This window comes from Myxocyprinus asiaticus, chromosome 36, assembly GCF_019703515.2.
Source record: "Myxocyprinus asiaticus isolate MX2 ecotype Aquarium Trade chromosome 36, UBuf_Myxa_2, whole genome shotgun sequence".
Lineage (NCBI taxonomy): Eukaryota > Metazoa > Chordata > Actinopteri > Cypriniformes > Catostomidae > Myxocyprinus > Myxocyprinus asiaticus.
The window spans coordinates 29,898,459-29,913,525 of record NC_059379.1 but is presented as its reverse complement, the minus strand read 5'-3'; the positions used below and the strand labels follow the sequence as shown (position 1 = coordinate 29,913,525).

General features: G+C 37.6%; 1 protein-coding gene across 1 annotated transcript in view; it reads right to left on the bottom strand.

The window, feature by feature from the left end:
* The window catches only part of LOC127427399 (cAMP-dependent protein kinase type I-alpha regulatory subunit-like), a 21,092-nt gene extending 6,025 nt beyond the window's left edge, over positions 1-15,067 (bottom strand). The window contains exons 1-8 of the mRNA XM_051674995.1: positions 14,971-15,067; positions 11,518-11,717; positions 6,615-6,779; positions 6,369-6,460; positions 6,217-6,278; positions 6,066-6,112; positions 1,231-1,389; positions 1,080-1,140 (exon numbers count right to left, since the gene is read on the bottom strand). Of these exons, the coding sequence (XP_051530955.1) occupies positions 1,080-1,140; positions 1,231-1,389; positions 6,066-6,112; positions 6,217-6,278; positions 6,369-6,460; positions 6,615-6,779; positions 11,518-11,691 (760 nt within the window). The 5' untranslated portion in view covers positions 11,692-11,717; positions 14,971-15,067. The remainder of the gene's footprint in view (positions 1-1,079; positions 1,141-1,230; positions 1,390-6,065; positions 6,113-6,216; positions 6,279-6,368; positions 6,461-6,614; positions 6,780-11,517; positions 11,718-14,970) is intronic.

The following is a 15,067-nucleotide window of genomic DNA, read 5'->3' as shown; positions in this document are numbered from 1 at the left end:
CAGAGTGAGGAAACGTGCAGGTAGAATCACTCTGGACCCCACACACCCTGCCCACTCCCTCTTTTAACTGTTGCCCTCTGGCCAGTGCTACAGAGCACTGAGCACCAGGACATCCAGGCACAAGAACAGTTTTAACCCTCAGGCCATTTTCCTCATGATTAATTAAACTGCCTCAGGACTCCGCCATAGTGCAATAATGTAAATACATATCTCATGTACATATGTAAATTCACATATTTTATTCAATACATGTACATACCCCTACTTGCACATATATTACCACTTGCACATGTACATACGCCATTCTGTTATATGTCCTATTATTTGTATGTCTATTTATACTCTTACATTGTTTTATATTCTGTGTACACTTGTTTCTCCTATCACCAAAAAAAAAAAAAAAAAATTATTATAATTCCTTGTGTACGTGAGAACACTCGGCAATAAAGCTCATTCAAATTCTGATTATTTTAGTAATATATTTCTGTCCTATTCACTTCACCTTCACCTGGAACTTTTATTTTGACACTGAAAGTGTTGTGTATTTGACAGTTGACAATGTTCCACATCTGGTGAAATGCTCTCATCTTCTTTTCTGTTATATTTGTAGATTTGTATAATAATTTGTAGTGGTTACTAATGTTTGCAGTTCCGCAAATGCTTAAACATGCAGCACTTTTCTTTCACAATGCATGTGAACTGCTCTAAATCACTAAAAACGCAAGAAACATGAGTCCTGCACATGCACACATATCAGCGCATCACCCTGTTTATTCTGAAATGCACACAGACCATGTTTATCTGTCTTTAATCGCAGACTTTTACAGTTTAATAATCACATATGATCATATCACCATTTTTATGTTTTTTTTCATTAATTGTGCAGCCCTAAAGCTTTGTGAAATTAGTCTACTGATACGCTCTTTATGAATCTTAATGGCCAACAAAGCACATTAAAATCATATAAATAATTTTATATTGTCAGCAAAATCTTTGCAATTATATTGCGAATATTCTAAATATTTCCCAGCCCTTTACTACACTACTACATTCATAGCTCAAAGAAATGAAACACTTACCTAGAATGGATACTTTGCTCAGGAACTCCTCATACATCTTCCTTTTCCTTAAAGTGCTTCCCTAAAATCAAAACACAATTGTTACTGAATATTAAATACCTCCTAAATAGAGCTTTCTGTGGTCTATGTCCATAAGGAAGGACAGATGTACCATCAGTATTCTCCTGTAGCTGTCCCTGTCTATGCCCCAGAGCTTGACGTTGGTCTTGGCTCTGACAGTGGCGGCTCTGGGGGTACCGTAGATTAGAGCCAGCTCTCCAAAGCTGCCCCCCTCTCCAATATTGGTCACCCACTCACTGTTCACATACACCTGTGAAGAGATTTTACACCACTGGAACAGTAAACTCAAAGAACTTTACTCTTCACTTGTCATTCATTCAAGGTTTAAAATGCATTGACAAAAGAAAAAAAAAATTCTCGTGCTTTATACAGTTGAAGTCAGAAGTTTACATACACTTAGGTTGAAGTCATTAAAACCAATTTTTTAACTACTCCACAGATTTAATATTAGCAAACTATAGTTTTTGGCAAGTCGTTTAGGACATCTACTTTGTGCATGACACAAGTAATTTTGCCAAGAATTGTTTACAGACAGATTGTTTCACTTTTAACTGACTATCACAATTCCAGTGGGTCAGAAGTTTACATACACTAAGCTAATTGTGCCTTTAAGCAGCCTGGAAAATTCCAGAAAATAATGCCAAGCCTTTAGGCGATTAGCCAATTAGCTGCTGAAAGGAGGTGTACTGAATTGGAGGTGTACCTGTGGATGTATTTTAAGGCCTACCTTCAAACTCAGAAAATCAAAAGAAATCAGCCAAGACCTCAGAAAATAAATGTGGACCTACACAAGTCTGTTTCATCCTTGGGAGCAATTTCCAAATGCCTGAAGGCACCATGTTCATCTGTACAAACAATAGTATAAACACTAGTTTATCGGCCGATATTAGCCTTTCACCGATATATCGGTATTGCCGTATATTTTACCGATATGAAAACTTTTTTCAGAACATATAATGCAGAAAACAATGCTTTAGAATTGGTGTCATAGCGTAGTTTGTCCAGCAGAGCGTGCTCCGACTCCATTGTTTACAGAGCTGACGGTGGCTCTGCAGACAAGGCGGAGTGAGCTGAGCGGTGTTTTCAAGGTAAACTGCTAACTAGTTTGTGAAATACATACTGGAAAGTTAATAAACAATGACCCCATTTTATATAACTAATATAATGTTAACCCTGTCCCTGACAACCATGTCACTCCTGTTTATCACATCTGTTTGCCAGCTATAGTTTGTCAGTGCAGTCAGTAATGTAGCAGATTGAAAGGTAAACATCAGAGCATCTTTCTGCAGCTCAGTAGACAACGGTGCGGTGGTGAATTGTGTGTGGTGAGTGTTGATTTCAGGCTATGTTATTACCTTGTTGGTGAGACGCAATGCTGGAAAGTAAATAAAGTCCGTCTTTTACTCTCCGTGACAACAAGCTTATAGCTAACTAGCTAACCACGTAGCTACTTTCATTGCTTGCCAGCTGAGTGGAAGCTGAGTAAACGTATTCACCAAACTGTTTTATTCAGGATTCACATTTTGGTATCCCCTTCAACCGAACAATTCCAGTCGTTGCATTTATAAAATGTAATATTTAAAAGTCTGGTTTTCCAGACATTAATATATGATAGGTAATAAAAGTAGATTTAATAAATAGTATATTTGCCCTGTGTAAATAATAATATATATAGGAACATTATCTAAAATAAATGAGGGGTGATAAATAAATACTAATACAACAGGCTGGAAAAATAGGCATTTATTCATTTTAATATCCTATATATACTTTGAATGTATTGAAACTTGACACCCGGTGACGCACCCTAAAAACGGCACCGTTAGATCGGTTTCATGCTGAAGAGCCGCTTAAAAGAAAGTTTTTTTTCTCTCTCTAAATGTAAACGAGTGTAAATGTCAACATCATCATATACACTATATTGCCAAAAGTATTCGCTCACCCATCCAAATAATTGAATTCAGGTGTTCCAATCACTTCCATGGCCACAGGTGTATAAAATGAAGCACCTAGGCATGCAGACTGCTTCTACAAACATTTGTGAAAGAATGGGCCGCTCTCAGGAGCTCAGTGAATTCCAGCGTGGTACTGTTATAGGATGCCACCTGTGCAACAAGTCCAGTCGTGAAATTTCCTCGCTACTAAATATTCCACAGTCAACTGTCAGTGGTATTATAACAAAGTGGAAGCGATTGGGAATGACAGCAACTCAGCCACGAAGTGGTAGGCCACGTAAAATGGTCAGCGGATGCTGAGGCGCATAGTGCGCAGAGGTCGCCAACTTTCTGCAGAGTCAATCGCTACAGACCTCCAAAGTTCATGTGGCCTTCAGATTAGCTCAAGAACAGTGCGTAGAGAGCTTCATGGAATGAGTTTCCATGGCCGAGCAGCTGCATCCAAGCCATACATCACCAAGTGCAACGCAAAGCGTCGGATGCAGTGGTGTAAAGCACGCCGCCACTAGACTCTAGAGCAGTGGAGACGTGTTCTCTGGAGTGACGAATCACGCTTCTCCATCTGGCAATCTGATGGACAAGTCTGGGTTTGGCGGTTGCCAGGAGAACGGTACTTGTCTGACTGCATTGTGCCAACTGTGAAGTTTGGTGGAGGGGGGATTATGGTGTGGGGTTGTTTTTCAGGAGCTGGGCTTGGCCCCTTAGTTCCAGTGAAAGGAACTCTGAATGCTTCAGCATACCAAGAGATTTTGGACAATTCCATGCTCCCAACTTTGTGGGAACAGTTTGGGGATGGCCCCTTCCTGTTCCAACATGACTGCGCACCAGTGCACAAAGCAAGGTCCATAAAGACATGGATGAGCGAGTTTGGTGTGGAAGAACTTGACTGGCCTGCACAGAGTCCTGACCTCAACCCGATAGAGCACCTTTGGGATGAATTAGAGCGAAGACTGCGAGCCAGGCCTTCTCGTCCAACATCAGTGTCTGACCTCACAAATGCACTTCTGGAAGAATGGTCAAAAATTCCATAAACACATTCCTAAACCTTGTGGAAAACCTTCCCAGAAGAGTTGAAGCTGTTATAGCTGCAAAGGGTGGGCCGACATCATATTAAACCCTATGGATTAAGAATGGGATGTCACTTAAGTTCATATGCGTCTAAAGGCAGATGAGCGAATACTTTTGGCAATATAGTGTATGTTGAAAGGACTGAAGCCTGCCAACCAAAACATGAGCTCATTGATGTCATAAAATAGCTTTTTTATTCCATCAGTTGCTCCTGGTCAGAGGCTTCCATAAATATTTAGTTTATACGTAGGGTTATGTCCTACCTAAGTTTGATGGTGCAATGCTCAAATATTTAGTAGTGCGTAAATTGTGACTTAGCCTAGTTGTGGCACAAATGGGCACTAAGTTCTAACATACGTATATCTAGTGCAACCGGCCACTGATGTTTATTTAGCTATTTATTTTATTTTTATTTATTCTTTATTTAAATGGTCAGCATTTGACTAATACTGAACATACAGTACTGATGTTATTAAGCTATTTATTGTATTTTTTATTTATTCTTTATTTTCTCAGTGTTCATTTCTAGAATTTGTTGACAATGTATAATAATAATGTCAAATATTCTTTGATAAAAATATTTAAGAAAGCAGCCTTATGAGTACCTTTGCATAGTCATGTCGGTGCAAAATCGGTGAAAAATCCACATAGAAAAGGTCCGTTTTCATTCCAGCTCAATTTTATATATCGCCCAACATATCGGTAATCGGTGAATTTTACCCCCCTCTAAAATCGGTATCGGTCGTGCTCTAATAAACACCATGGGACCACGAAGCCATCATACTGCTCAGGAAGGAGACGCATTCTGTCTCCAAGAGATGAACATTGTTTGGAGCGAAAAGTGCAAATCGTTCCCAGAACAACAGCAAAAAACCTTGTGAAGATGCTGGAGGAAACAGGTAGACAAGTATCTATATCCACAGTAAAACGAGTCCTATATTGACATAACCTGAAAAGATGCTCAGCAAGGAAGAAGACATTGCTCCAAAACTGCCATAAAAAAGCCAGACTACAGTTTGCAAGTGCACATGGGGACAAAGATCTTACTTTTTGGAGAAATGTCCTCTGGTCTGATGAAACAAAAATGTAACTGTTTGGACATAATGACCATAGTTATGTTTAGAGGAAAAAGGGTGAGGCTTGCAAGCCTAAGAACATCATCCTAACCGTGATGCATGGGGGTGGCAGCATCATGTTGTGGGGGTGCTTTGCTGCAGGAAGGACTGGTGCACTTCACAAAATAGATGGCATCATGAGGAAGGAAAATTCTGTGGATATATTGAAGCAACATCTCAAGACATCAACCAGGATGTTAAAGCTCAGCCGCAAATGGATCTTCCAAATGGAAAGTGACCCCAAGCATACCTCCGAAGTTGTGGCAAAATGGCTTAAGAACAACAAAGTCAAGTTATTGGAGTGGCCATCAAAAAGCCCTGACCTCAATACGATAGAAAATTTGTGGGAAGAACTGAAAAAGCATGTGCAAGCAAGGAGGCCTACAAACCTGACTCAGTTACACCAGTTCTATCTGGAGGAATGGGCCAAAATTCCAGCAACTTATTGTGAGAATCTTGTGGAAGGCCACCCAAAACATTTGACCCAAGTTAAACAATTGAAACGCAATGCTACCAAATACTAACAAAGTGTATGTAAACTTCTGACCCACTAGGAATGTGATGAAAGAAATAAAATCTGAAATAAATAATTCACTTTACTATTATTCTGAAATTTCACATTCTTAAAATAAAGTATTGATCCTAACTGACCTAACACAGGGAATGTTTCTACGATTAAATGTGAGGAATTGTGAAAAACTGAGTTTAAATGTATTTGGCTATGGTGTATGTAAACTTCTGACTTCAACTGTATATGAAGAGGTCCATAACTTGGTGGTATAACTTACATCCATTTCGCCCTGGTCGATGACATAGAAGTTATCCCCTTCATCACCTAGGAAATGATTGAGAAACAAACAACAACAACAAAAAGTTAAATTATCTTGTTTATTTTTGGATTTGTAATCTGCAATAAATAAGATTCTTCAAAAGCTCTACCTTGCTGGATGACAGTCTCTCCTGCAATGTAGGTGACCGGGAACATTGCATCAAATATGTCACTGTGGGTTAAAATGTCAGAAATATAATTGAATTAATTAACATTTATGAGTAAAAATAAAAACTGAAACAATTAAAAGTCAGTATACCACCTTCTCTCATTGTCATCCAAATGTGAGAAGAGCACATTTTTTTCAATAGCTTTGGCAAGAGCAGCCATGGTTTTGTAGTCTTTCGGGATAACCTGCACACAGAAAAAAACTTGACTTTAGCACACATTTGTTCATTCACAGAAAAACTCCTAATCATGTAAGAGCAATGTACAGAGGCTTCAGAAGTCATGACTGATTTATCCACTGAGTCAAGGACAGGGTTGAGACTGACAGTGAGCTTCTAACCTTCCTGACATAGGAGGTGGCATCCTCCTCGGTGTAGACCTCAGCACTGATGGCCCCTCTCCGTCTGCGACCCTTCACCACAGGATTCATTGGAGGAGACACTTCATCTTCACGAGAGTCTGAGCGAGAGCTGCCTTTCTGCTGGTTCAGAAGCTTGACTTCCTCCTGTGCACAGAGCAGACACATACAGTATACATTCACAATCAATCATTTAAGGTGGTACAGATTTTTACTGGATTTAGATAAATGTGACTTTCGTCAATAAACTATCAAACATTCATAAAATATCCAAAAATAATAGCCAATAGAATTTAAAAACATATACATTTATGATTTTCTATCACATTCCCCTATTAAATTAACAATGTCTAGCATCTTTCAATAGCTATTTTCAAGTGAGATTTTGCTCCTGTACTAAATGTACTATCTCATGTTACATATTAGGTACAGACAAACCCCATGTTTGTTCACATACACAAAATGTTTTTTGTTTTTATATTTTGTAAAATAACCAAATATACTTTGTCTTTTAGTCATTATATTAAATTCTGTACCTTTTATCCCCCCCATTTTCTTTTAATTCTTTTATTCTTGTTCTGTTTGATTTTTGATTTGATTTTTAATGTTTTGATTTACTTTGTGTGCACTCTATTCTAATTCTAATGATTTTATATATTTACCTGTAAAGCAATTTGAGCTGCATTTTATGTATGAAATGTGCTATTCAAATAAAATGTATTATTATTATTATTAACCAAACTTTTGTTCAATTTGTGACATCATCTGTGTGGTCTATATTACAGTATGTATTTATAATGAAATAAATATTAATTAAGCATCATCTAATTAAATTAGATGTCTAGATTTAGATTATATGATATATATTTATATAGATATATACACATACATACAGTACTGTGCAAAAGTCTTAAGATGGTTATTTATATTTTCAGCTTTAGTGTGTCAATAGGAAATATACATTTTAGACTCCCAAACATTTCTTTTGCAAACAGAATAGAAGAACAGCAAGCCCTGCAACAGATGGCATGGTCCCCACAGAGCCCCCCACTAAACATCGAGTTAGTCTGGGATTACATAAAGAGACAGAAGCAATTGAGACAGCCGAAATAGATAGAAGAACTGTGTCAAATTCTCCAAGAAGCTTGGAACATCCCATCTGCCAACAACCAAGAAAGACTGTGTCCAGGAGTACCTAGGAGAATTGGTGCTGTTTTGAAGGCAAAGGTGGTCACATCAAATACTGATTTAGCTTTTTTATGTTTACTGGAATTTGCATGACATTAATTGATAAATAAACTATTTATGGCATTATTTTTGAAGAGATCCTCACTATGCAACATTTTGCACAGTACTGTGTGTGTGTGTATATATATATATATATATATATACACAGGTGCATCTCAATAAATTAGAATGTCATGGAAAAGTTCATTTATTTCAGTAATTCAACTCAAATTGTGAAACTCGTGTATTAAATAAATTCAATGCGCACAGACTGAAGTAGTTTAAGTCTTTGGTTCTTTTAATTGTGATGATTTTGGCTCACATTTAACAAAAACCCACCAATTCACTATCTCAAAAAATTAGAATACATCATAAGACCAATAAAAAAAAAAAACATTTTTAGTGAATTGTTGGCCTTCTGGAAAGTATGTTCATTTACTGTATATGTACTCAATACTTGGTAGGGGCTCCTTTTGCTTTAATTACTGCCTCAATTCGGCGTGGCATGGAGGTGATCAGTTTGTGGCACTGCTGAGGTGGTATGGAAGCCCAGGTTTCTTTGACTGTGGCCTTCAGCTCAACTGCATTTTTTGGTCTCTTGTTTCTCATTTTCCTCTTGACAATACCCCATAGATTCTCTATGGGGTTCAGGTCTGGTGAGTTTGCTGGCCAGTCAAGCACACCAACACCATGGTCATTTAACCAACTTTTGGTGCTTTTGGCAGTGTGGGCAGGTGCCAAATCCTGCTGGAAAATGAAATCAGCATCTTTAAAAAGCTGGTCAGCAGAAGGAAGCATGAAGTGCTCCAAAATTTCTTGGTAAACGGGTGCAGTGACTTTGGTTTTCAAAAAACACAATGGACCAACACCAGCAGATGACATTGCACCCCAAATCATCACAGACTGTGGAAACTTAACACTGGACTTCAAGCAACTTGGGCTATGAGCTTCTCCACCCTTCATCCAGACTCTAGGACCTTGGTTTCCAAATGAAATACAAAACTTGCTCTCATCTGAAAAGAGGACTTTGGACCACTGGGCAACAGTCCAGTTCTTCTTCTCCTTAGCCCGGGTAAGACGCCGCTGACGTTGTCTGTGGTTCAGGAGTGGCTTAACAAGAGGAATACGACAACTGTAGCCAAATTCCTTGACACGTCTGTGTGTGGTGGCTCTTGATGCCTTGACCCCAGCCTCAGTCCATTCCTTGTGAAGTTCACCCAAATTCTTGAATCGATTTTGCTTGACAATCCTCATAAGGCTGCGGTCCTCTCGGTTGGTTGTGTATCTTTTTCTTCCACACTTTTTCCTTCCACTCAACTTTCTGTTAACATGCTTGGATACAGCACTCTGTGAACAGCCAGCTTCTTTGGCAATGAATGTTTGTGGCTTACCCTCCTTGTGAAGGGTGTCAATAATTGTCTTCTGGACAACTGTCAGATCAGCAGTCTTCCCCATGATTGTGTAGCCTAGTGAACCAAACTGAGAGACCATTTTGAAGGCTCAGGAAACCTTTGCAGGTGTTTTGAGTTGATTAGCTGATTGGCATGTCACCATATTCTAATTTTTTAAGATAGTGAATTGGTGGGTTTTTGTTAAATGTGAGCCAAAATCATCACAATTAAAAGAACCAAAGATTTAAACTACTTCAGTCTGTGTGCATTGAATTTATTTAATACACGAGTTTCACAATTTGAGTTGAATTACTGAAATAAATGAACTTTTCCACGACATTCTAATTTATTGAGATGCACCTGTATATATATATATATATATATATATATATATATATATATATATATATATATATACACACACACACACACACACACACACACACACACACACACACACACACACACACACACACACTGGCAGCCAAAAGTTTGGAATAATGTACAGATTTTGCTCTTATGGAAAGAAATTGGTACTTTTATTCACCAAAGTGGCATTCAACTGATCACAGTGTATAGTCAGGACATTAATAATGTGAAAAATTACTATTACAATTTGAAAAAAATGTTCAGAACTTCTTAGACTACTTCAAAGAGTTCTCATCAAAAAATCCTCCACGTGCAGCAATGACAGCTTTGCAGATCCTTGGCATTCTAGCTGTCAGTTTGTCCAGATACTCAGGTGACATTTCACCTCACACTTCCTGTAGCTCTTGCCATAGATGTGTCTGTCTTGTCGGGCACTTCTCACGCACCTTACAGTCTAGCTGATCCCACAAAAGCTCAATGGGGTTAAGATCCATAAAACTCTTTTCCAATTATCTGTTGTCCAATGTCTGTGTTTCTTTGCCCACTCTAACCTTTTCTTTTTGTTTTCTGTTTCAAAAGTTGCTTTTTCTTTGCAATTCTTCCCATAAGGCCTGCACCCCTGAGTCTTCTCTTTACTGTTGTACATGAAACTGGTGTTGAGCGGGTAGAATTCAATGAAGCTGTCAGCTGAGGACATGTGAGGTGACTATTTCTCAAACTAGAGACTCTGATGTACTTATCCTCTTGTTTAGTTGTACATCTGACCTTCCACATCTCTTTCTGTCCTTGTTAGAGTCAGTTGTCCTTTGTCTTTGAAGACTGTAGTGTACACCTTTGTATGAAATCTTCAATTCAATTTCAAGCATTGTATAGGCTTCATTCCTCAAAACAATGATTGACTGACGAGTTTCTAGAGAAAGCTGTTTCTTTTTTGCCATTTTTGACCTAATATTGACCTTAAGACATGCCGGTCTATTGCATACTGTGGCAACAAATGTTAAGCTTCATTTAATGTACCAAATAGCTTTCAGCAGTGTTTGATATAATGGCAAGTGATTTTCTAGTACCAAATTAGCAATTTAGCATGATTGCTCATGGATAAGGTGTGGGAGTGATGGCTGCTGGAAATGGGGCTTGTCTAGATTTGATCAAAAATAACATTTTTTTTTTTTTCCTTCAAATAGTCATGGTGCTGTTTTTTACATCAGTAATGTCCTGACTATACTTTGTGATCAGCTGAATGCCACTTTGGTGAATTAAAGTACCAATTTCCTTCCAAAATCTGTACATTATTCCAAACTTTTGTCCGCCAATGTATATGTATGTATGTATGTATATATATATATATATATATATATATATATATATACACACACACACACACACACACACACACACACACACACACACATACATATATATATATAATGTGAAAATTTGTGAATATTCAATTAAATGACACATTTATTAAATCCAAACGGGTCACAATAAAAAAAAAAAATTATAAAAAAAATCTTGTCTGTATATATGGCAAAGCTTCACTTTGATTAAAAAAAAAAAAAAAAGCATATTCAGATGTAGTACCCCCGATAGAGTGCAACGGTGCCCACTCACTTTTTTTTTTTTTTTTAACTGTCTTGGTTCCAGAAAAATACTGCCATTCACATTTTTTCCATAGAGATTTCATAAAATCATTCATAAAAGTTCTGAGCCATAAATCAAACCAGCCAGCTCTTATCTATCAATCTTTTTGATTTGAAGCAACGTACAAAAAGTACGATTTTAGTTTTGCTAAGCAATTACAACCAAGAAGTCCTAATTCTCTATGAAAAAAAAAAAGAAACGTGTGTATTTTATGTCAGTATTATTGTAATGTAAATGTACACAAGAGTGCAAACCTTTTCAAGTCTCTCAAAGTATTCTCTGAGGAAGGCCATGGGTCTGTCGGGTCGTGAGGTGCACAGCTGGACGATGCAGTCCTTCAGCAACTGCTGGATGTTGTGTTTCTGCACATATAACTCACATTCTCTAAGACTCTTCTCCTCCTCACTGTTCGCACTGCCTGATGCCATGGTGAACGTAAGATCTGACCTTTAATCTGCAGAGGTGCAGAAATAGAAAGAAATGAGTTACAGGACAAAGGGACAGTTCAGAGAGAAGATAAAATGTAACCAGCATTTTAGCCCTTGTGTTTGGTGTCTGAGAGACCCCCAAAGCTGTTTTAATAGCTAAACAAACATACTTAATATTGTACTTGTCCTAATCGCATGAGAACTGATCATAATCAAAATGTAAACTCGACAACATGCTTCAAACATCCTCAACAACATTTTTACAATTATGTTGAAAGATGCATGCCTGATACAACTGAGGGTTAAAGCGATAGTTCACCCAAAAATTTAAATTCTGTCATCTATTACTCACCCTCATGCCATCCTAGATGTGTATGACTTTCTTCTGCTGAACACAAACTAAGTTTTTTAGAAAATTTCTCAGCTCTGTAGGTCCAATGCAAGTGAATGGTGGCCAGAACTTTGAAGCTCCAAAAATCACACAAAGTCAGCATAAACGTAATCCATACGAGTGGTTTAATCTATGTCTTCAGAAGCGATATGATAGGTGTGGGTGAGAAACAGATCAATACTTAAGTCCTTTTTACTATAAATCTCCACCTTTTGCCAGCCCCGACCAGTTGGTGGCGATATGCACGAAGAATGCGAATCGCCAAAAAACGAAAGAAAGAAGAATGTGAAATTGGAGATTTTTAGTAAAAAATTACTTAAATATTGATCTGTTTCTCACCCATTATTTTGCTTCTGAAGACATGGATTTAACCACTGGAGTCATATGGATTACTTTTATGCTGCCTTAATATGCTTTTTTGAGCTTCAAAATTCGGGTTACCATTCACTTGCATTGTGAGGATCTACAGAGCTTAAAATCTTCATTTGTATTCTGCAGAACAAAGAAGTCACACGCAGTCAGACACACTCTTATTTAGCACTATATTTACTCAATTTCACACAAAACTTAAAAATAATATTGTATTTTAAATGGTAGATGGCAGTTTCTTCAGATTTCTGTTTAGTCATCAAATTTTTGTAATTTATCTGCACATGAAGAAATTGTTAATATATAAAAAAGAAGGAAATAACAGAACACACAATAGTCCAGCAACCATGAATGTCCACATTAGCAAATCGCATTTACTCCAAAAATACTGAATCAAATCAATTGAACATACAGTGCACAGTGAATAAGACATTTACCTACATCACACGTGAAGCGCTTTTACCTTGGGCTGCATCAAAAACGTTGGCAGCTGACATGCTACCTTGTTGCCTAATCTGTTTATGGCTTAACTGACAGCTGTTTTGAATGAATGGATCTCTTTTAAGGAAACTGATCTCCGAACAGTTTGAAAATAACCTTATTTTCATCCTACCTCCGTATACAGCCTCCGGAGGTAGCATTTTCCTGGTTTCGAATGCAGCCTTGAAGTTGCATTCGTGCGCATCCAGCTCGAGCAACAATCTCCTTACAGTTTAAATGGCCTGGGTCGCCTGTTTGGATTGACACGGACTGACCGTCATGATTTGTGAATGAGAGGAACTTTTGATTCTGATCCTGAAGTTTTTGATTCAGGCTGATAGAATACGCGCTTCAGAGGAACATACTATATGAGCGCTCGAAATGTTGGATTTTCGTGATGTTCGTGAAATACATCTGTTTAAACTAAGTATCTGCATAATTGCAAACGGTATATAATACAAGTTTTATTGATATTTGCCTTTTATCATTAGAAAATAAAGTTAAAGGTGACAGGGAACTGTTGAGGAGAGGCTGATAGAATATGTGCTTTAGAGGTCAATAAATGAGCGCTAAACAGGATGCTGGATCTGCTCAAGTTTTGTGAGGTTTGTTTATTACATCTGTATAAATGAGATATGCGCATATTTGCTGACGTATATAATATTAGTTTTATTGATATTTGCCTTTTTATCATTAGACAAGTTAAAACTTAGAGGGAACTGTTGAGGAGAGAGAGGGAGACTGAAACAGGTGAGCACTTTAACATTATGAGCACAAACGCGTCTTCCGCGGCTCTGATATTCGGACCGTTTAAATGACACTGTGTTGCACACCGGTTTATTATTGTAGTAACACGATGGCACGAACCGTGACTGGTCGTTTACATGTCTCAGTCACGTCACATGCAAGCAGGCGCCCTTAAGAAAAAAAAAAAAAAAAAAAAATCGGCCGATGCGATTATTAAGAAGTCAGAATATCGGCTGATTTACCAGCCTCTGCGATATATCGGTCGATCACTAATGAGGATTAAAAATCTGAATATTTTGGGTAAATATAAGACTTTATAACACATTTAGGGTTTGTTTGGGTGTCTTAAAAGGAAACTGCAATGTTAGTTTGAACAGAAGCCACAATTACACCCATATGTCACGTCATGTGCCATCATAATGTTATTTTGGATTATTTAGTTGAGCATATCAGATGTTATAATAAATAAAACACACCATTGTTGTGCTTTCCTAAACTGTAATCAGTATGTTTAGTTCTGTTATAAACGTCTAGAAACGCTCCTCAGTCCAAACTGGAATTATTATTAACAACAATATCATTAATGGCTGCACATCCTGAAAGTGAATTAAAAACCCAGTGCAGATTTAATGTTCTGACCATGCTGGATTCCCATAGAAGACAGGAACAGGCTTACTGCATCATTTTAGTCATGGGATTGATATCGAACATAATCTGCAGATTATCTTTGTTTCAACACACCTGGACAGTCTGATCCACTGCATGAACAACATGAGTTTAGTATGATTCATCATTTGCAGAGAACAACTTCATGTTAAAGATTGCTTCATTATTATTGTTTATAAATAACACAATTTTCTATAAACCAAGACCGTTTCCCAACACAAATACTAATTTATTTACGATGGTTAAACTACTCCATCACAATTTTTTATTCATTTTGACCGAGGCGAGCAGACCATAAACATATAATGCATTGCATATACAATATCACTGTAATGTAGCCAACATCAAAATGTCTAAATATCATACAGAACAGACATGCTGCTGTCTACATGTGATCGCAGCCTCATCAAGAACCGATAAAATAATCAAACAGGCAAAGTGCGTCGTTTTTAATATGATATTTGAATATAAGGTGACATAAATATCTACTAGAAGGCCGCAGAGTGGTCGCCATCTTCATCTATATCATAAACAAATGACATTTACAGCATAAGCGATAATCACACGTTTAATGTTACATCAAACCGCGCAACAAATATGACACATGAATTACAGTTATTCCTTACCGAGCCTTTAAGGCGACTCGATGTGTGTGTTACTCCGTTATTCAAGATTCAGGCAGAGCGACTCTTTATTCTGCACAAGCGCTTGGACGTCTGCCCA